Source organism: Vidua macroura, chromosome 2, assembly GCF_024509145.1.
Source record: "Vidua macroura isolate BioBank_ID:100142 chromosome 2, ASM2450914v1, whole genome shotgun sequence".
Taxonomy (NCBI): Eukaryota; Metazoa; Chordata; class Aves; order Passeriformes; family Viduidae; genus Vidua; species Vidua macroura.
The window spans coordinates 92,351,175-92,375,168 of NC_071572.1; the positions used below are offsets into that span (position 1 = coordinate 92,351,175).

Genomic DNA, 23,994 nt, shown 5'->3' on the forward strand with positions numbered 1-23,994 from the left:
TACAGTACCAGCACAACATTTAAATCAGTTTCATTAAGAAAAGCAAGACAATAGCTCTTCTTAAATCAACCTGTTTTAACTATGTAGCTTCTGAAGCCCAATAAAGAGACTAATTCAATATTTCACATCAGTATAATGCTATTTCTAACAAGATACACTTTGCATCAGTAATATCAGAAATTTAAGTTTAAATCATTCCTTAAAAATAATTATTGATTCAAACAATCCAATATATTTCTTTCTGCTTTCCTCTTTGGGTTGTAATTTTTTTTTAATCTTAATATAAATAGCAGATATAAATACTTCCTAGCATCGTTGTCTTTGACAAGATTTTTTTTCTTTTCATGTATTTATTTTACTTTGTTGGCATATTATGAACAACAAGCTACATATTTTAAATAGCCTTCTTTAAGACTTACACATTTTAATAACATGAAAGTGATGTAAAAATTACCCTACAACTAATAAGTCAAAATAAAAGTATTCAATAGAGAGCCCATTTCAACAATCCAGTAGCATATTTCAACAAATACACTAAATACAAATACACATTTCAATAGTATGAATATTCAGTGATTATATCTTTCAGAATTCTAAGTATTCACTCATCCCAGTCTTGTAGTTTAACCAACCCATTTCTGTCCTTTCAAAGCAGTAAGTTACGGTCTGAGACTCACATTAACCAAACCAAAATAGTGCTCATTGACTGGAAATTGTTCCGGACCAATCTCTTTCTCCAAAGCTGAGGCATTGGCGCCCTAGGAAAAAATCAAAAGCAACAAAATATTAGTGTGACAACAGTGAAAATAGCTGAGGAAAAGAAGTTTTCAGCAAGGATAAACAATCAAAACCAACTAACCATCCATTAAAAAAATCTGTAAAACATCTGATTACAACTAAAAAATACCTTAGAGATGTTTCCAAATATGTGCTGTTCAAAAGCATCTCAAAGTTATATAATTTTTATGTATTTTCATGCAATTACACTGTTTCAATGTTCTTTACTTATTATTTCCAGAGTCGAATTACTTTGGTAACACTTGCACTAATACAGGATGCAAAGCAGGCCATACAAGGCCAACTGGTGAGTTCCTTCTAAGAAGCATAATTTTCATACTGTAAAGCACATTCCAGAAAAAGTTAAGAGATGCAGATTGTTCACAGGAAGCAAAGAGACTGGTCTGTTTCACTTACCCTGAAAACATAAGTTGTTCAAAGTGCTTTCCTAAATGTCTTGAACGTTGTAAAACTAAAAGAAAATGCAGTACAGCCAGTGATGGTGTGCATTACAAATGCTGCAGCCTTTGCCCAAAAAATCTGTTGGGTCTGATCCTCAAAAAGAAGTCAGAGAATGTGACTTTGGTTACGCCATGGCTGTTGACTGAATTGTTGCAGTAAATACTGTGTTTTCAAAGAAAAGCATTGTTTTCTTTTTTATTTAAAGACAGAAAAACTTGTATACTGGAAAATTCAGACAACAAAAAAATCCTAGCTTTGGATAAGCTCTTACACTGATTGCTTTTAGAGAAATGGAAATGTATATAACTTTTTGCACTCAACAAAACTGATACCTGTATACCTATAACTATCTATATATACCCTCAATGAGACTAATACATGAGCATGAATATTCCAGAAGAATATAAGTGCAGCTAAAATAGAACATAATATGCATCAAAGAACCTTAAAACCAGGTGCAACTCCATCCCACCAAGTTCATTTTTTACACCAAAGATATAGCAAGTAGCCATTACATGGCATATTACAACAATTATATTACAACACGGGCTGCACTAAAAACAGCACATAGGATTGCACAGATTAATTGCAGACAGGGAGTAGTGAAACAGAATGAATATTAGAACTGTGTCAAAAATGTATACAATTAAAATGAAATGGTGATGTGGCACCTGCCACCGTACGACCGTGGTACTGCAGAACTTTACATAAACTACCTTAGCAGTTCCAAAACTGGAAGCATGTGCTCAAAGGTCCATTAGGAAGCAACAACTTTAACCAGAACAGGGCACAAGCGACAAAAACTCCACGGTTGCCACACCACAGCTCTGCTCCATTCACAGCTCAGCCCTAGCTGCTGTCACCAGTCACATCCCCTCCAATAACCCAGTTTGATAAAGCCTCTCCTTTCCTGAGGATTTAGCTGCAGGGCTTATTACTTTAGAAGGTGTTTTCAAATGGAGATTATAGTGGTGAGGAAAAGGGGTATAAACCCTCATTTAAGATTAAAGCACTCTGAGACTACGAATATTTAGTTTTGCAGCCTTATTTAAATGCTCCCACAAGCTCCGGCAAGGTGAGTATTACAAATAAACTAAAAAAAAGAAGGAACTGTGGGGGCCTTTTATGCTATTGTTAAAATCTCTACTTCTTTAAAAATAAATTCAAGAGCAGGTTTAAGGAAATTCTTTCTCTTTTCAAAGCTAGGGTGGAGCAGCTACTTTACTCCATCTTTGAAAGGAAAATATTATGATATAAACATTGATGTTTCTGTTTGTGCAGACCTGAACAGGGTATTTAGTTTTCTAGCACAATAAAGATCTGACTTGGCTGAGATACTACCAGACCATCTCAGTTTTCTGATTATTCAAAGACACTTCATTCAAGGCTCAGACTTTCACATGACTTCAAAGCATGACATCATCTATGTTTAAATGCAGCTGTTTATGAATGTTAGTACAAAGCAGCACAGATGTTTTACACCAGTATAAAACCCCTCGAGCTACTCAGACTTCCCTTTACAGCTCTCTTTTTGTCTGTCATAAAAAGGATGCTATCTCTCCCTCCAAAGCAATCATTTATACTGTGCACAGTGTATTGCTTGCAAAGAGCAGAAACACAGCAAGAGTACACTAAAATGAGTGTTCACAACTGACCCATAAAAGTTATTTTAAAACCTAATTATCCCTTGCTTCAAAGTATTTCCCAGTCATGATTACAGTCCACATTATCAGTCCCAGCTGACTCTTCCATTATGCAAATACAGATGCAGAGGGGGAGCACTGCAGCACCACCAACTATTATGGTACTGTATCACCTCTTGGGCATGAGGACACAGGAGGTTTAAGGCATAAGTGGGAGTGCCTCTCTTTTCATTGGCCAAGTTGGAGTTACTGGACCTGAACTAGACTTGGGAAATTTCAGGCTGTGCTGTATGCTGCGGAGTAGAGACTTTATTCCTCTGCCACTTAACTGGAATCCCCAGGGAAAATCCCCAAATAAAACTCTCTTTTTTGGGGGGCTCACTTAATAACACATACAACAGGTGTCCAGTCTCCACACTGCAACCTGGCTTTGATATTACACAGGGGACAGAAAGGAACATCACTAAGTTTGGTCAGCACATCCACCTCCAGCTTCCCTTGTTCTTCTGAAGGGAAGGACACATGGTCATTATCCAGAAATAAGATGCAACAGAGGCACAGCAGAAGTCCAAGAAGATGATAATATTGCAGTAGTACTGGGATTTACCACTTTTTGCATCTCATCAGTGTAAAAGCCATACAGCTGCACAACCAAGCACTGCCTTACATTAACCCCCTTCCAGCACAGAGACAAGAGTACAGGCAGAGAGAACACTCATTTCTCATAGTTGATGAAATGCAGCTTTACAAAGTGGAAAGTTCACCAACTAAGGTGTGTCTACAAGAACACAATATGAAATCAAGATTTGCTTTTTATTTGTTACTGAAATTTATCAATGATTACACGAAGATCTTCAAAAACCTAATGAAAGTTAGGTGTAAAACTAAACTACTGCAGACTTCATCCTTCAAAATGGTAAGTCATGTAACCTTTATTTAATCATGTTCAAATCAGTTGAACATTAATTGCTTTATCTCCTCCATCAAGTTAAAGAAAAAAGTTATATTATTGGATTTATAAATTTTGCCTTAAAAGCTAATTTCTTAGTGAAGGGATAAGAATCTGTGTTTACCATGGAAGTACCTTATGTAAATCTCTCAACTTTTTTCAAAAGAGCTTGAGTTTTGTAAAAATCAATACATTTAACACTAACAAGATGAGGGTTTTATTTCAGTTTAGTGGAATCAAAGCCCAGGAAATATAGTGGAATAGGAAGGTGTATTATCTTTGAAATGTGTATGGTTGTATTTTCCTGATTTTCATGTTTTACAAATATACATCATCCCAAATTTCTAAAATAAACTAAAAAGCCCACTGATGCCATACATTTCGACAAAAAAAGGGCAGAAAAAACCAAAGCACGGACAAACGCAGATGCGGTTTTTTGTTTGTTTAGTTTTTCACTTGCTGGAACAATATAATGAAATGCCATTTATTACTGCTTTTTCTCACAGCCTCAGAGGCCACACTGTTGTGGTGTTCCATGTTGAACTAGTCCTTCTGAGACACACCAATAGCTGACACAGGGATAAGATAAGTGGAGCCAGGCTGTAAAACAAATCAGTTGGTGCTTAGGACCTGACATACACACCTTGGGTTTCAGAGCATTCTTGCCAGATTAGTTATAGGCTGGTTTTGTGACTGAACACCAGCTGCAGCTGATCTATGTTGTCTGCTGTAGTTTCCTCCAAAAATCATCCAATTTGTGCAGTCTAAGACCGCTCCCAAAATGCAAACCAAAGTATGGTAAATTGGGATGCCAACCTACATTAAAAATACTGTCTAAAAACATGTCAGCAAGCAGGCAAACAATTGCAGTTTTAAAGTGTCCTACCTTGTCATTAGCATCCAACCTAGCAGGCAGAATTTCCCTTACAAAGTCTTGATTCATAACCAGCCTAACATGCTTAGGAGCTTACACATCTTACTGGCCTTGGATAGGGGGGTTTGATCTATCCCTTTCTAGAATAAAGATCACTTGATAGCTTGGTGGGTCATCTTTTGAATTGGTTAACAGCTTTACCCTCTAATTTAACTAAGCTGTAAATTTCCTGAGTAAAATCAGAATTTTACCTTTAAAACAAGTTTCTTGTCTGAAAACTTACATTTATCACCAGCACCCTGAAGATCCATTTCTCCCTTCACACATGCACTATGCTAGATCCTTCCCTACAATGCTCCCCACCTCACTCAAGAAGCAAGGAACAACACTGATTAAAGGTGACTCAAATAACTAAACCATGTTGCATGGGTATATGTAAGTGAAATTTTTTAAACATGACCTTAGCTATAGGCAAATTAACCACACCACCACAAAACACAGAACAATTACTCCTTCTAGTGATAGAAGGGCATTATAAGTAAAAGGGAAACTCAGTAATCAGGAATAACAATGTTCCTGAATAAGTGTAAAATTAATGAAATTATTTATAATTTCCAAAAATAAATCTCAGTACAGAAGCACTCTCTAGTGCTTTTCCTTTTTTTCCACCTCAATTAGAAAGATTCTTCCTTGTCTATGCAACTAGTGAAGATATACAGAATTTCACAGCCCAATGCACTAATTAATGCACTGTAACAGTAATTCTCTGTTAAAGAAGAAATGCAGAACTCTACTCTTCCAGTTACATTTTATCAGAATATGTGAATTCATACATTTCTGTGTATTCACATGAATCAGTACTAAGAGCAAAGAGATGCAACAGCTACCTTGAATCAGCTTATATTTGTTGCTTCAATTGCAACCAAAACTGAAACATAATTCTTTTGATACTGTTTCTAGCCAGGAAGTAGCAGTGAAATGTGAGTGGGATTCAATAATCCTTGTTGTTTATTTCATTGCAAAAGAACATGCATTATTAATACATGAAATATTTGGATAGTTTCAGTCAATGCTTTTTAAATATTTCCAAATAGTGTTATTTTATTAATCAGTCTAAGACATAGTCCTGTATACTCTTACCATGTGAAGCTAAGACAAAAGAATTTTTGAATATGAAGTAAAAACACCTCTGCCTGGGTAAGGAAAATTATACCAAAGCACAAAATGAATTCCTCTTCACATTTGATATGTCTACCAAACCCATCTTTTCAAGCCCCACTGAACATTCACAATGTATTTTCCTTCACAGCAACTAGTTATAGTCGCACTTCCTCATATATGACAAGTGTTAGATGGTGTATCCTTTTTGAAGGATGGTGTATCCTTTTTGTCAAAGACAAGTTAGTATTTCAGAAAAATTAGACTCACCTAACTACTCAAAATGCAGGGCAAGTGCGGAAAACATATTTGCTCAATAGTTGTTTTTGATAAATTGCATCCTGCGGTGTGTTTCATATGCTTTTATTACTTACGTAATTCCAGTTTCAGAAAACAAATATATTGCTTTTGTAACTTCCCATTTTCATGGAATCATAAAAAGAATTTGAGTTTATAAAAGATGGTAAAAATGTTTTCCTATTCTGGTCTACTTATGTTAATACAACCTTCTGGTTTTACACTACAGAAAAGATCTAGATTTTTTCTTTCCTCAACTGAAAGATCAGCTAGATCTTACTGAAATAAACCATTTGTTAAAAGCATTTTACTTTGGCATTCTTCCTAACCCACAAAAACAAAAGTCAGCCCTTACAGGCTTTTATACACCTCTTTCCCTCAGGAAATTTGAATAGAAAAAGCCCCTTTTGTCACATTTTTACAGAATCATTCCTATAAGTTTTAATGCAAACTAGTTGCTTCAGGAACGTAAAAAGTAAATATAAAGATTACATAACTGACCGGTAACAGGATCAGTTGTTCCCACTGACACAGCTAAAAATTCTGCTGCCAAGATGCCAAGACTAGAGTCCAAATTAATATTTCATTTTTCCTTGTGCTTAGAACATACAAGATGAATATACACATGTCTACGGGTAAAAAGAAAATGAACACTTACATAAATCAAATCATCCAAGTAAGTCATATGTCAACTAAGTAATTTCCTGTGCTGGTATACATACTGCTTTATAACTACGTAACTTTGAGAATTCCTTCTTTGTGTTTCATATTTGACAACTGTTTTATGTTAGAGTCAAATTCCTATTTTGAGGAAAATTGAAAACAAATTTATCTAAATTAATTACTATACTAAACAGTGCCACAAACCCAGTATTCTAAAGACCAAATATAAATATTCATCTTTTATTACCATATTGTAGCATGTTACAGCTAGAAAAATGATGACGACAAATGCTTGAATCTCAGTGTCATGTTTATCATCGAAGTGTCTCCTGATAAGAACTCCAACAGATGAGTGGACTTCCCCACTGTGGTGTAAGCTCCTACCCCAACTGCCTAACAAATACTTCTCCAAAAACTCCTGGGCTTGCAACAGAGCCACCCAAACAGAACACGTGTCTGAACGCTCCGGTCCACGGAGCACGGCAGATCCCGGTCATCGTGCCAGAGTGAAATGCATGACTGAGACAGAGCACATGTTCCTTCTTGCCAACTCTGCTACACAAGCAAGTCAGACAGCTGGATAAAAGAACCCCACAATACTGTGGCTTCCTCTGTGTTATTTTAGTCCTTTCCTTCTTTGCTAGTTTTTTTTGTCATCTCCTCATTTTGAAGCTGTTTTCCCATAACTTTTCTTTCCTTATTGTAATTCAATTCTCATTTCTTCCAGCATGGGTCCTCTGTATACTTTCCCGTGGAATCTGTTAACCTGATCATCAATCAATGTTTAAGTCTTACTATTTGTGCTTCAGAGGAGACAGTGCAATTAGAAGGAACACGATTGAGTACATCATAGCCATTGCTGTCTGGCTGCAGACTCTGGCAAGCATCAATTTACATTAAGTGCAGATTTCACAATCAGGTTTGAAACCCTATTGTAAACAAACAATTCCTGAAGCAGTAAGAAAGCCCTTAAATACACACCTCTCTCACAGTTAGCTAGAAAATTTTCCTGCAACTGGGAGTGTTTATTAAGCCTCTCTGCTATGACACTCAAGGTAGGTGCACTTCAACCTTCCCTCAGCTGGGCACTGCCAGGGTCTGTTTCCTCTAAGATGCCTTTTCTCACACATGCTTGTTTCAACTCTAGTACCTCTGAAACATCTTCACCCTTGTGAAATGTGACTGAAATGGACAAAAGGATGCTTGTGACAGTGCCCCTCGAGAGGAGGCAGGCAGGAAAAGGACAATAGCCAGCCATTCAGAGCAGCTCCACATGTCTTAAATTCTCTCAAAAATAGAACAAAAATTTGGATTGTAAGAAGAGCAGAGGTTCTCACGCAGAACACACTGTTACATCACACAATCAACATCTAACCACCAACTATGTATCTGATGTCAGTGCTGGGGGGCTGAAACAATCACTGAAGACATTCAGTGACAGACCCTGTATGCAAGATGCTGAGATGGCAGACAGAGAAGGGAATACATAGACAAACACCCAAAACATGAAGATTTTGATGTCTAATGCTACAGCTTCTAAATTAGCATAGTTTTAAAATATTATCATACTTTTTCAGGTTGTGCCAACATCATCAACCACTTTCTAGAAGAAACACTGAAAACAGGTACTACTACCATTACAACTTCCTTGTGTATGTCTGAGACTGACGTCTTAGAGGCTTTTCATAGCTTTTAAGCTACAAATGTAATTTCTATCTCCCCTTTGCTTCAGCTACTCAAAAGACTTGATGCATTTTAACTGCTAGCAAGTATTTCCTGGATTCTAGACAAAAGGAGCAGAAGTCAGAAGTCAGATGCAATTTGTGAGTATAACATGGGGCACATCTCCATTTCAGTTAGCCTAGATTACTTTATCCCTCCTCAGCCATGCATAAAAATCCCATATAGTTCAGTCAAGTAAGGCTTTGATTGCAGTTTTACTCATGGATGAGGGTAAAGACCAAGCTCTACTTTTACTGCAAAGACTTTAAAAATAATTTTAAAAAGTAGACCACACAATTGTAACCTCATCCTTTTTGCAACAAGAACAGTGGCTAAAGCACTCAAGGGCAAAGGTATTTTCAGTGCTTTTCCACAATCTCCAGCCTTGTAATTAAGACTTACTGCAGCACAAGGAAGCATGTGAATGGTGATATAGAGCAAAGAATTTTAAGGAAATTGAAAGGCGATGTGACACTAGGACATACTACTGCAGAAAGAGCTCTGTTAACATAGGTATGAACACCGAGGTGTTTGATCAGTGAACTAATGCAGCATATACAAAGGTATCTATCAACCAACACAGAGGATGTCCTCCTGGAAGATCATCCCCAAAAGGTACCACAGATAAACTAAACATACTGGTTATCACTCTTCACTGCACCCACACAATCTGCCCATACATATATTATGTAAAACATAATATACTGATTTATAATATTTGGAGCTTGAACAACAGGGCTAAGACACATAAAATATAAATGGGTCAGCAGAAGCAAAACTTGAATTTGGATTAAAAAAAAAAGAAGTCATGAAACACAGAACTGCAATGGAAGACTTTCTTCAATACAGTTCTAGACTGCTCTGTTACAGATAATGCGTGTATGCACATGTTAGGTTTGTGTAGGCATAAACTGTCTCTTGACAAAAATTGCCGGTTACTGGTTTTGTACTAACAAGAACTTTTGTCTTCACAAGAAGACACAGAAGAGTCTGAGAGTTCTTGTAGCAGGCATGGGAAAAGGCAAGAAAAACTTGTAAGAATTCTTAGGTAGTTGTCTGGCACTTATCGAAGTGTGTTGACACAAAGAAGCATTGCCAGAAAAAAGAAATAGTATTACTCAGCAATTATAATCCTCTTCAATTTTGTAAAACATATGCTTAAACATAAGTATTTGACTCTTGTTAGAATTAAAAAGATCTGCCTCGCCTCAACCACACAATTCTGAACAACACCACAGTAAATACCACGTGCTCCTTCACGCTATCTTTACAGATATATTTTTAAGCACAATCTCATATTAACTGCTGAAAAGCTTTTACAGCTGGTATCCTATGTTAGGTGTCCCCTATCACAGTACTATTAAAGCTTATGGATCAGAAAGACCCAGCAAAAATCTTATGCCTGGAGTTTATTCACCTCAGTGCACATGACAGTGATTGGACAGATAATCTCTAACTGCCATCAGAATTTCAGCTTTATGAATACATGCACTTTAGTTAGTAATAAGATTTTTAGTTGAAAATTTTGTTTCAGGATTGACCTAAATCTCAGTGACATAACATCATTTCTAATAAACATACACAGAGAACAATCTTAAACTATCTGCTTGTCCAGTCCAGACCTATGGTTTGTATGTAGTCCAGAAGCAGAGCAGCGAGGCCTCACACTTGACCCAAATCAAGAGGCCAGCACTGAATTTATGCTGACACAAAGGCCAGCGGCCAGCTCTGGGTGAAAAGATGTCAGCTAGAATTGCAATAAAAGATTGCCCCAGCTCAGGGAACAATCACACTAATTCCTCAACAACCTAAAACCTGCCTTCAGAGAATGGAAACTCCCGAAGCACATGCTACATGTCCTACCAATCTGGCCACATCAAGACGTCAGTATGACACCTGATAAATATACAGGCGATAAATTCAAGAAGTCAGACTCTTCCAATTCCAAACTAAAATATGTCATCTCCCGTGTCAAAAAACCCCCATTATTCCAGTGACGAAACACCACCTGAGCAATCCAATCCTATGGGCTTACAGATATTCACTCAAAATTCTCACAGGCCACCTCTAAAATATCTGTTTGAGACATTCAAGCCTCTTTGCAGCACGATTTATGCAAACCATAAATTAGTTTCCAATAATAAGAAATGTAAGCATTTCCCACTGTTTGATGAGACATAATAATAGCAATTCAGCAAATTAACAGAGTAGATGAGAGAGCATGTTCATTCCCTTATTCACCTCTTCCCTTCCCCCGTGGAAACACATTTGGTAACAAGAACTTTCACACGGCCACGGAATAGGTAGAAGAGAGCACAAATATAAGAACTTCTGCTATGAACCATCAGCACATCTCTTCCATAACAAGCAGTAACTTCTACTGACTAAGGGATAATTCCTTCCTTAAATTCATCACTCCTCCATCGGCGAATCTACTGAGCTCCCCATCCCTATTTAAAACAACCCAAGAGAGCTTTATTACACCTGTGCTTCTTCTTATGGCTCTAATTCACCACGAGAGAGAGTAATGAGAAAGCAATCACAGGGAGAATTCTCCTATCGGGACCTGGATGGATGCACACCAGGGGCGGGATGGGTGCCCGCACGTGTCCGGGTAACCCGGGGAGCACCCGCCCGTGGATGGGCGATCCCAGCCCCAGCTCAGGAGCGCAGCACTCGGAGGGAGAGCAGGGACGCTACCGAGCGAGTCGGGAGAAGGAGGGCGCTTCCAGAAACCCTTCCGTAACCACCACACGCCTGCAATAGGCAGCCCCGGACCGGAGCCGATGCCCCGGAGCGCTGCCCCCGCTTTCGGCACACTTTGGGGAAGGCTGCGCTCGGTCCCCCCGCGCTCCAGCCCCGTCCGCAGCCGGGACCCCGCTTCGCCGCCCGCAAAGCTCAACCCCCTCGGCGCCCGCATCCAGGTTGAGTCTCCCAAAGCCGATTAACCTCGCTCCGCTCCCGACCGCCACCCACGGCAGCGCTCCCGCGCCGCGCCGGAGACGCCGCCCCGCGCCCCCGCCCGGCCTCCCCCGCTGCCCGCCCGCTCCCCGCACCGCTGCCGCCGCCCGCGTCCCCAACCCGGGGAGCCGGCAGAGCCCCGGCCTCTCGCTCACCATGGTACAGATGGAGGCGATTTTGGAGACTGTCATTAGGATTTCCATCCGCCCAGCGCCATCTTCCGCCCAATCACAGCGCCGAGCCGAGCGGAGCCGGGCCGGGCCGGGCGGGAGCAGGAGGGGAGGGGAGGGAGGGAGGGAGGGAGGCAGTAAAGGAAGGAAGGAAGGCAGGCGGCGGGGGCAGCCCGCAGCCCCCCGCCCCCGCCGGCGCGGGGCCCCCGCGGCCGGGCGCGCAGCTCCCACCGCCGCCGCGCAGCCCCGCTCCCGCCGCCCGCGCTCGCCGGCTCCCAGCGATCCCGCCCGGCGCGGCCCCGCCTCCCGCCGGGTCAGCGCCCCGCTGCCGCCCGCCCCTCCGCCCCGCCCCGCCCCGCCAGGGCCGGCCAAGCTCGGCCGGGCGCGCCCGGCGCCGCGGGCGGCACAGAGGGAGCGGACGGATCTGTCAGTGGCACCAGAATTTGTACAGTCATCGAATCGTCGAGGCTGGAAGAGATCCCTTAGATCTTCAGTCCAACTGTCCACCCAGCACTGTGACCCCTAAACCACATCACCCCACGCCGGATCGAGACGCCTCTTAAAACACCTCCAGGGATAGCGACCCCACCACCTCCCTGGGCAACCTATTCCAATACCTGACCACAGAATCACAGGATGGCTCAGGCTGGAAGGGACCACAGTGCCCCGGCCTCAGACATCTGCGGAAATGAAACTGATGTATAAAGTAGTAATACCAGTAATTGAGGGACCTGCTTGAGAAAGAGCTTAATCATGTTGTTTGTCTGCAGATTGTAAGAAGAAATCTGGATGACTTGTTCAAGATGTTGATACCTGCAATAAAGAAGCACAAAGCTAGCCAAGATATCTGCCACCCTGTCTTTTTTCTTATATAGGAAAAATCTAGTAGATCAGAATGCATTACTATTAAGAACACTGTCAATGAACACAAGGTCTTGATCATAAATACATCTATTCACTATAAAGTGTTTTAATATTTATAGCATTAAATCATTACAATTTATACAATCTTCAGACGTAAATGTTCTTTAGCAACTAAGTTAATGGAATAGTAAATGTTCCTTCAGCTGAAACATAGAGAATATGACTTTAGAAAGTATTATAAATGAACTCTACTGCAACCTGAAATATCCTGAAAATGGTTTTATATCACATAAAAACATTTTATCAGATACCTGTCATCTCGAATTGTATATTTCAGAAGTATAGTAGCTGAGAAAATGAACACCTCTTGGATGACTACATTCTGAAACTGTTGCCACAGAAACCATGGGGGAGGACAGCATCAGGGGAATGAGAAAGAATAGAAACAAAAGTAGTGGATTGGCCATTTTTGCGCAAAAAAAAGCAAGAATGGGTATTTAGCAGGTTAGACGTGTCAAACCTTCAGATATCCAGCAGTTCAGTTCATCTACTGAAATACATTTGCTGCCAGAAACATCTCCAAAACAATTCCTTCCAGTATTAGTCAGACCCACCACAACAGATACTCCTCTATCATCCAGAGTAGACCAAATTTCAAAACATGACATGAAAAAAATAAGGCAGTGTACTGTCTCCTTGAAGCAGAAAAGCACAAAAAGCAATTGCATTGTTGCAGAAGCTGATACCATTATCTGGGAGATAATTCAGTTTTGAACCAATTATGTGGCATCAAGTGGAACCGTTCAGGCCAGAGAATACCGCAGGAAATTTTGAAAGGCACTCAACTGGAAAATCAGAGATTGCCTAGAAGTTTCTTCCTGCCCATAAATTAGAGAAAGAAGGTAAAATATTATTGTTATGAAGAGCTCTTTCTGTCTCTAGTTCCAAGGCAAAAATTCAGTTACTTTGGAGTTATTTCAATTATTATTGGATTACATTTCAAAAAGCATGGAGAATGTATGGGTGTGTTGGCCTGTATCTGGCAGGTGTGGATAATCGTGGTTGGAGACTAAGAGCAGCTAGGAAGATGCTAAATTAGTGACATACAGAGATACTGATTTTGTTCTGTGTAAACTGAGTTGCTGTGTTATAAGCAAACTCAACTCACGCCACATAGAATGAGGGGAAATACAGAAACATCTTCTATATGATCAACCATTAAACTAGAGTAAAATATGAGGAAATGAGGAATAGAATTGAAAATCATGCCGTAATTGTCATCATCACGCCTTTTGGGATAATTGGAATTATTCAAAAATTAAGTATATTTGGTGAGCTAAGGAAAAATAGGGTTGGGTAGACCAGGACTGTGCATGTGTTTGTGTATGCTTGAGGCTACAGAGTTTTGAAAACAGAATGACTGTAATTCATATAGATCAGCACAGTAACTGACCTGGTCTGAGAAAAGACATCAGTCATGTCTTGCCTGACAAAAGGCAACCAGAGCATCTTTGCCAACTGGCCAGCCAATCTGCTGAGAACTGTAATAAGAAAGAAGGAAGTTTCTTGATCACAGACCTTGGGTTTGGGGATAATTTTAGTTTGTCTGGTATTTGCTGCAAGTATAACACATTAGGATGACAGCAATCAAGGAGATTTCTGGAAGGCATCAAGGATAACTTCTTGACTGTGGCTGAGCCACCTGGGAGTGTTTTGCAGCTGGATCTGCTCTTCACTACCAAGGAGGAACTAGGGATATAGTAATCAATCCCTTGGTTATCAAAGCCAGGGCTGTAGGGACTGAGAAGTGGAGTACATGATACTGTGTAGGCCGAGGAAGGAGAGGAGGAGAATATCAACCCTGGATTAAGAGGATCAGGCAAGTTTATTCAGGAAACTGGTAGATGGGATGCCATGAACAGCAGCACTGAAGGATAAAGTTACTCAGGAAAGCTGGCAGGAGAGTGCTGGGATCCTAACAGCAGGAAAAACAAATAGAGGCATTATTATTTTCAGCACTGAGAAAGCAAAATTTATATACTGTCAAGATAGAAAGAGGAGCAAAATGAGAAATTAAATTTATTCTGGGATTATCGTAAAATCTGCATTGTTTAGTAAATGCATCCCATTCAGATACATTATATTTCAATATATACTCAAGTAGAGTCACTCAAAAATACAGTAAGCAGGTCACATCTGCAGAGATGAGGTGCTTTGTTGTGCAGAGCAGTGACTGAAGAGAAATTTAGAGTGGCCAGGGGCCAGTCTAATGCTATGGTATAAACAAATAAGTGAATCCTTGCCTATATAACAAGGGAACCAGGAATGTGGAAATCAGGAAGAGACATTATTTTCCCTTCAGATACGGCATTGAACAGATTTTTGTGGTGACACTGCACTAGCCTCTGGTGTCCTTGTTGTCAAAAGAGTGCTGAGAAATTATTTGAGGCAGGAGAAAATTCTTTGTATGGAGAGACTTAATGAGTACAATCTGCTTGACTTTTCAAAAAGACTGGAAGGTGTCTACAGTGATCTTTAATCTTGCACAGTGAGAGACATAACATGAAAAATACTTATAAACTGGAATGCAACAAAGTTTAATTATAAATAGCACACATTTTTTAACAGTGGAAGATGTTAATGGTTGGAATATGCTACCAAGAGAAATGGCACCTACACTATCTCTTAAGGGCTTCACTAAAGAATGAGTTATTTTCTTACAGAGGTACATCGGTTGAACAGATAGAATTATTTCCCTCCCTGAAAATCTCTCAGAGTATGAAGTGTGGTTATTGCATAGCATTTGTACTACCACAACATCTAAGAATACAAGTCAGAGGCCACAGCACTTGGCCTCCTCAGTCAGCATATGAGACACTAAGAGAAAATCCCATTCTATGTTCTGAAGAACTTACATTCCAAATGTACAGAGACACAGAGGAGCAAAGAGAAAATATAACAAGGGTAAACTCCTGCTGCTTAACCTGTGCCTCTCCTTGTTTCATAATCTTGTGGTTTGGCAAACACCCAGATTACTCTAGGGTGTGTGGGTAGGTTGGCTTCAGAAACTGAAGAGTAGGCATGGTACAGGTGTGTTTGTGCCTGTATCATCCATCTGTGACTATAGATGGTCCTGCTGAATCTCGGGCTTGTCAGGTTTTCATTAATGTTGTTTGACAACAGAATTGGTCCCACAAGTCTATTTACCCCTCCACTCGCAAGCTGGTCTGACTATTGATGCACTACCTGCATGCAGACATACCACACCTGTTGTTGGACTAGTGTACAGAGTGACTGCAAGAGCATACTACAATAGGATATTTTGGGTTGGACAGGGCCTCTGGAGGTCTTCAGTCCAACCTTCTGCTCCTAGGAAAGTCAGATCTGAGGCCAGAACAGGTTGCTTTGTGTATATGGCAGTTAGGGACATGGGCTAGTGTGGACTTGGCAATGCTGGGTAAATACTTGGATTTGGTTTTAAGGGTCTTTTTCCAACCTAAATGGCTCTATGATTCTGTATACCTCCACTTGTTCTGGAAACTCTTAAATTTGGATCCAGATGTAATAGCAGGGATGGAGAGAAGGCAGTTCTGTCCTTGTGAAAAAGCCATCTGAATTCACCATCTGTATTTTTATTTACACATATCCCAGTGAAGGTCACACACCATTCTCATCATAGATTAGCCAGCCTTGCTATGGAAATGCATCTCTGTGGACAATGAGTGCTCCAGGATTTGTGCTATGAGGCACTAGAGAGTAAGAGGTAAAGGAAATTTTCCCCAACTCGTATCTCATAATTCCAAGAAAACTTGATGCTGCATAAATTATACAGGACTGGAATATTGACACATTATTAAAATTGACACTGGATCCTTCTGGAGAACTGAAGAGACAGCAGGAAATATATTTCAAAAATAATGTTATCAAACCATCTTGTACTGACTGACAGATAGTGAAACATCTGTATTAGTAAATTATTTTTGTAAATTACATTGAAGGTACGATTTCAGAAAATACAGCTATTTTCATAACAGTTGTACATGCTCTCTGGCTGCCATGACAGGGGTGGTGGTAAACTACCTGGATATGGGAGAATGTGAGCAAGTGGTTAGACAAGTGATGCACTTTATTCATAGGTTCAAAAGCATGAGTTGTCTTAGTTGTAATCATAAGCAAGATATGAACAAATTATTATCATAGGAAAGTATATAAAATGTACAAATTATGATGTATAATTGTTCAAAAGATAAATATTATTTTATTTATTAACATTTTTATCAGTAGATCTCATAATATTTTACAAAGAGGTGTGAGAAATAATCATTATTAGACCAAATCTGTTAAGAAAATAGATTGGGCAAGAGTTCTTTGACAGGGTAAAATTTGCTCATGATGATTTTTTTCCTTACATTCATTTTAGAAGATCAAAGATTTCCTCAGTAAAGGTGTTGAGTTCTCTTGGATTTTTGTTGGTTTTTGTTTTTGGTGGGTTTGGTTTGTTTTATTTTTTTCTTTTTAATCAGAGGGTAATATTTGTTTCTTGCTGAGTTCACACATGGAGATATTTTCATACTTTGATTTTCACAGCTCAGCTGATACTGGGCATCTTGCCATATATGTATAGCTGGCAAACAATTAATCTGCTATACAAAGGATAATCAGCATCTGAGATCTTAAAAGGGAAAATAAAAAAGTTATGCTACTAAACTGAATAAAAATTTCTACAAATATAAAATATACATCAGTTAAGAGAGATTTCCAATGGGCTGTAAAATGTAAGAATGTTGTTGTGTTTAAAATAACAGTAGATTTCTAAACTGTTATCACTGAGTCTTTAGACTTCTAAAAGAAGGTGGAATTCTAACTGGAAATAAAGTTGTAATTTGTAGAAAAGGAGTCCATTTATAATATGGCAACTCTTTTGAATGATGTCATTATATTCCACAAGAGAACTGTGCATAGCTTGGGTCTCGGTGATCTCGATATAAAAGGATGTGGGCTAGGCACAAAAATAATAACTGTCTGCTTTTTTACACTGTTCTGAACAGATCTTTTTAATAAATAGGGCCACAAGTATATTTAAAAAGAAGTGGGGGGTTAATATTATAATGAAATGCTTTCAATAATGGAAACTGTTTAAAAATTAATGGCTTTGATCCTTGATTCAGGCACTTGAGATGCCACTGTTTCAGTAACTCCAGCTTCTCCTTAGTCTGAAACTTTGAGAGTCAGTGACAGTGTCTAACACTAACTTGGAAAATCCATTATTAGAGGTAAGAATTTCAAGATGCTTCTTCAGTCTCTGTGTTCTCTACCAGAATACCAAGCAATGTTTTCCATTGCAGTCAGCAAGGTTTTATTTTTGTGATCTGCGCAGCAGTTTCCCAAAAGCAAGATTAGCTGTCACAGAATAACAACAATGACGCACCATCTGACAACAGGCAGCCTCCAGGTGAAGAGTTTGTATCATTACAGTCTCCCCCACTAATCAGTTCTCTACAGTACCAAGATACAAGGGAGGCTAAGGAGGAATATGTAAACCAGCATGGAGATAGATACACAGTAGAAAAAAATATCCAATAAGAGGTAGAAAAAAAATACTGGAAACTGCTTTGTGGAGATAATAAATTTGTTAAAGAGCATTTACTGTTAATAGCCCGTGTCTTTCATGACACTAATGAATGGTGAATTACTTTTGTTTTAACTGAAACATATGTCACAGCAATATTTTGTGCTTCCGCTGATCTAAAGCTATTGTTCAAGTCCTTGTTGCAATCAATTCTCAAACAATGCTCTCTTTGTCAGCAGTACAGAAGTAGAATAATTTTGATTTATTCTCTTGCAAGATTGATACCCTGGAGAACCCACAGTTTCCCTCTGTACTTGCAGATGGTCAGTTAAATACTCCCATCTGGTTATGTTTGGTTTTTTTTTCTGGTTATACTTAGTTTTTTCTAAAAAAAAACCCTAAATAATACCCCACAAAAAAACAGAAAAGGAAAAAAACCAAACAAACAAACAAAGAAAAAATCCAAACCCACCAACCAACTGCAAGTTATTGCAAGAGCAGCAGAACTAATAACGCTCCATTTCCTGCAGTTTGTGCCTGGTGTCTTTATACTACAATAATCCAAGCATCACCTCTTTGTCCCGTATAGTCTCATTTCCTCCTTCCATTTTCCCTGCAATTTCATTTCCTTCTCTCTCCCTGCAGCACTTATTGCCATTTGCCCCGTGGGAATTTTTCCTTGCTTTGTCCCTTCACATGACTCTCTCCTTTGAATAAGTTGCAGCTACCTTGGAGCAGCCCATATGCTGATTAGCTCACATTGCTATTTTGCATATTCCATTAAGGACTCCACAGCATTTCACAAATACTAATTAATTGATCCTTAACAATAATCCTGATCCATATATATGTGCTACTATTCCTATTACATAGATGGGAAAGTTGGTCTCGTTTATCCTCGGCTGGTCAAAATTTGGTCAAGTTTTACCCTTTGCTAATTCTCTGTTTCACTTCTCCTTGACTGATCATTAATTTGTTCTTTTCTGGCTGCAGTTTTTGTTCAGAGCAGCTATTGTTGTCTCACTGACAGGGGTTGTCAGAGTGTAGCCAACTCTCATTATTTTATCGCAAGCCTTGTGATATTTGATAGTTCCCTTGCAACCACAGTTCCTGGGATCAGGTGATGAGGATTACTTGAGAAATTCACCTTGTTATAACAAGTTTATGGCTCAGTCAGCTAGAAAGCTGGAAAATGATGTCAGAACTGAAAATGTTCAAAACAGGGTGAAAATAAACAGACATGTACTTTTTAAAAATACAGCTGTTTTAAGGCATTTTTACCTTGTGATGTCAAGGACTCTGTCTCAGGTTCATCATTTAAGGTACCGGTACATGTAAGACTGCAGAAGCTACAGACCATTTCCCACTTTGGAAAGGAGGCAGAAAGCAAATCACTCAGTGAAGGCTAACATTTTCTGACCACAGATCCAAACTCTGCTAAAGTACCAAGGAGAGAATACTTAAGTGGAATTATAAATGCATGAGAAGCATTCTAATGCAGATAACAGTGTGCTTTTTACTCCTGTAGATTTTGGATGTGATCCTTCCTTCCTTTTCTTTCAAGAAGATAGTATGGAAGCAGGATAGGAGTTTCTTTTGGCTTCCAGAAGATATTTAAATCTAGAGTCAAGACAATGATGTTTACTGAAAGATTGTTACAATGAGTTTGCAATAACTCTGGCTACTTCATACATTATTAAAAACAGCATTTTGTAGCACTATTAAAATTATAAAGAGCCTACTTTGTCTTTAGGCATTCATACAGAAAAGCAAATTTAACCTGGCATAGCTGGAAGAAAAATTTTAATTTGTGCTTACAGGAGTTCAGCTAACACTAAGTAGAAAACATTCCTTTACCTGAAATGAAACTAGCAATATTTTATATAGCCCTTTCATTCCAGCAAGGTTCTTTGCCATTTCATAAGTAATTAAAAACAATTATGCTAATAGCTGTGATCAGAACAATTAATGAGAAATGCAAATGGCTACTTCAGATGCCAATTTGCGAATAGAATGCCATAGAGTATTTATAGATTAAAGAATGATTCCACCCACATTTTTACTTTGTGCTGTTACATCCATCAGACCTTTTTAAACTACAGCACCTTTATTTCGTTGATGATTGTGATCATCCTCAGTACACAGCAGAAAGTATCTCAGAAGTAATGGGTTCACAGTGATCAAGTTAACTGGGACTGTTGTGTATAAATTGGATCACTTATAGTCAAGAGAAGTGTGTGGGAATGGGAGAAAATGCACAGAGCCTGCTAAGTGTGTGGAGGCTTCAGGAGAATGGAGAATTTAGTTTGGTAAAATTAAAGTGTAAAAAGAGATATTCTGCGCAAATAATTACAGAAAAAGGGCAAGCATTGTTCTTCCAGCTAGAAGTACGCATAAGATCAGACATAAATGAAGAGAAAATAGCACCCTAATCATTAAGCCAGCTCTTAAACTGTAGTTAGTAACTCCCAAGAGGGCTAGCAAAGGACTCAAGGTTGGATTGCGAAAGATCAGATTTTTAAAAACATATTTGAATATTAATTGCGTACTTATATTCTGTACATTATCAAAAGAAAATCCCCACAAAAATCCCCACCTTATGCAGATTTGTTCCTGGCAGCAGCTGAGTTCCTCCATGACAAAGGAGTGGAATTTTCTGTAATTATCAGCTGTATCAGTGTAGGAGTGGCTATTTACCTTTAGCCAAAACAAGTAAATGTACAGTGAAGCTTACGGTGACAATATAAGGAGTTTCTTGTTCCTGGGTAACTGGTTTGGACTCAGGAGAGGTTACAGAGAGACAAAAATGTGGTAACATGAGAAGTCTGAGAAAACACTGAATGATGATACCAGTTGAATAACAGAAGAACAGATACATTTAATAATAAAACCAAGTGATGGAGACCTTGCTCTGTTAGTAAGGAAAGAAAGGGACCTTAATTGCTTTTGAAATGAAGTCTGAGAAATCCAAAGTTTGATAAATGTCTTATATTAATTGGTACCTGTAAGAAGATGGTCACAGTTACGAAACAGCTTTCTTGGAAGTTCCTGATGATTTCTGTATGGGTAGAATGCCATGTTAATCAAATAAGCAGTGGAATGACAGATCTTGTTCAGTATTTCAGATTTCGTGTTGCAGTCTAGATAATGATAGAAAAAAGGCCATTTGTTTCACTCTGGTGTCAATCCACCTGCACTGAGGAACACTTTGAATTGGCAACAAATTTATAAGTACCGTAAGTGTAATGAAAACTTCCACCCAGGTGTGACATGCTGAGCCTCATCACAATTCTTGGTCTATAGAGTTTTTGCCTTTTCATTTCTCTCAAAGGCAGGCTGTCGTTTTTCCCATTCCTTTCCCCATGATATGCCTCACTGGCAATTCAGCTCAGTACATCCACCTGTACTGGCACTTCTGCAATTCCACAATGAATCCTTTGAAGAAGTTTGTCTGCACTGTCATTTTTGGAAGGATGATTAGACACTAATTTGATTGATTTTAACTCTCATGGAACTAGGCTCACGCTTGTATTTACAGAAGGGGTTTTGTGGATAAAGAGATGAACTAACCACAGAAATAAAAAGGTTGGTTGTTAGGGCTGGAATCATGGGGGAGCTGAAGAGACTATAAAAAGGGTCAGAAGCATGACTCTGAGATGCCATATAACATGATCCTTTTGGTAGGAGTGAACAATGGAATAACTGGGTCAGCTGAGGAGGTGACACATTACTTTGGTCAGTAACTTTACAAGCAAAAGCATAGTATAGATGCTGCACTTCTGTGGCTGGGGTAACTAATTAACTTCACAATCTTGATTTTCAATTTAGGATCTTGGTTTTGCAATGTTATCACAAAGGGAACTGCAGATTTTAATCCTCTTTAACACCGATTCTCAGTTACTTCTGTTAAAATTTTACTCCAGTCCTAATCGGCTATCTTTTTTCCTTTTTATGTAATGAATGCACTTTGTGAGACACAGGAAACCTACACCCTAGTGAAAGGGAATATTTTTCATTTTTCACCTCAAAGCCCTTTACAAACTCTCATTAATTTAAATTCCTTCCACACACCTAGTGAAAAACCCAACACAAACAGAATGTCACACTCAGGATCTCTGTGTGTATCACTTGGTCCGCTAAGCATAGGAGCAAGCCAGATCCCACTGTGCATTAAAATTTCAGTGAAGGATTCCTGGCAACCCCATGTGCAGAATCATCACAGCACATTTATTATTTACAGAGAGCCATCATCCATGCAGATGCTGCAGAGAAATGTCAGAAGAAAATACAGCTCTCCCAGAGAAGATACCAGGATCCTGACTGTGGGAGCTTGGAGACCGAAAACGGTTGGGGCTTGGCATGGTACTTTCCACTCTGTAAAAAACAAAGTGATGTTTATCTACTCTTCACTCCTCTGACTTCTAATGAGCCCTCCCTTTCAAGCTGCCTTCCCCAGCAACTTTTGGATTGGCTCCCACTGGAACTGTTTTCCCTGTCTTGCTCTACCTCCAAACCAGGCAAAGTGGGAGGGACACAGTTTACAATGGCAGAGAAAGAGTTTCAGAGTACGTCAATGGGTGGAGCATCAGTCTGGGACCTTCATGGTGTTTTGGATCTTTGAGTTAAGCTGTGCATTGCTACATTGTGTTCACCCATTTTGAGTACCTGGTGTTTCTGGAGCAGAACCAGACTAGGCGCTTGCCTACAGCCTAGGAGAAATTGGAGTCTGGATCCTACAACTTGCGGTTTGATCAGGGAAAAGCAGTTTAGGCTGGGTTTTTGAGAGGGCAGGGCAGGGCAGTAAGGGGAGGACATGCAGTCTGGAATGCAGAGCTGCAGGTCTCCCCCACAACTGCTTGGCTGCTAGCTCCAGTTTCCAGACTAGAACTTACCCCACAAATTGTGCACCTTTATCTGCTGCAGACTGCCATTATTAAGAAATTGTTTTGTGAGCAACATGCAAAGGCTTTGCAGTCTTTAACTGCTCATCAGGTCTCAGTTTTGGGAAACCATGTATCAAATGTTGGTAGATAGGATGGATTTCTGGATCACTCAGCATGCCTAGGGAATGCTTCAATTGAGACAAACTGTGAAATATGATTGTTTCTTTGAAATGTGGAGCTAAAGAAGGATCCTGGTAATGTGCTAATCAAAGTAAATTTATGAATAAAAAACATTACAGAAATTTGAATCAACCTGTCATGTGATTTATTCAGGAAAAAAATATGTAGCAAATTCTGAATGTGTTACTTGGCCACAAAGAGCAGAGTTCAAGTTCCCAGTTACTGCTCCTTTATTAATGACACTTTCCATATGTGTTTCCACATGTGTTCTGTTTGTGGGTATGGGTTTTAACATGTGGTGTTTCTTCCCTGTTCCTTCCAGGAGGATGTGGAGATTTATCCTCCATGTAAATCACAGGGTTTTAACACGTGGTGTTTCTTCCCTGTTCCTTCCAGCTGGATGTGGAGATTTGTCCTCCATGTAAATCACAGGTAAGATTAAGGCATTCAGCTCACTCACTGCAAATGCCTAACTTCCTTTGTCCAATAATACCTTTTAGGATTTGGCTTCCTGTCTTTACTTTGCTTGATATACTCTCTGAAATCTGTTGCCAATGAACTTTCTCACTGAAGAGATGTTCAAGCTTGTAACAATCCTCATGCTTGGAGAAGTTTCACGGTACCTCGGCTGAATGCATATTAAATGACATAGATTTTTCTCTGCATAGATACCATGTGCTGTAAATTCTAAATTTTTCAATTATCCCTTCATGGTGAAGGGATAAATTACAGGTACATTTTTCTAAATATAATACTTCACTCCAAAAGGTTTCATGTGGAGACACAGCCTGTCTGTCAGAACATGTCCTGCCAAGCAGCTCT

The 23,994-nt window shown here is 39.4% G+C and overlaps 1 protein-coding gene across 1 annotated transcript in view; it reads right to left on the bottom strand.

Moving 5' to 3' along the window:
* USP12 (ubiquitin specific peptidase 12) overlaps positions 1-11,853 on the bottom strand; it is a 32,813-nt gene extending 20,960 nt beyond the window's left edge. Inside the window, exons 1-2 of the mRNA XM_053971348.1 lie at positions 11,662-11,853; positions 678-758 (exon numbers count right to left, since the gene is read on the bottom strand). Coding sequence (XP_053827323.1) covers positions 678-758; positions 11,662-11,709 — 129 coding nt within the window. The 5' untranslated portion in view covers positions 11,710-11,853. The remainder of the gene's footprint in view (positions 1-677; positions 759-11,661) is intronic.
* Positions 11,854-23,994: the final 12,141 nt, after the last annotated feature.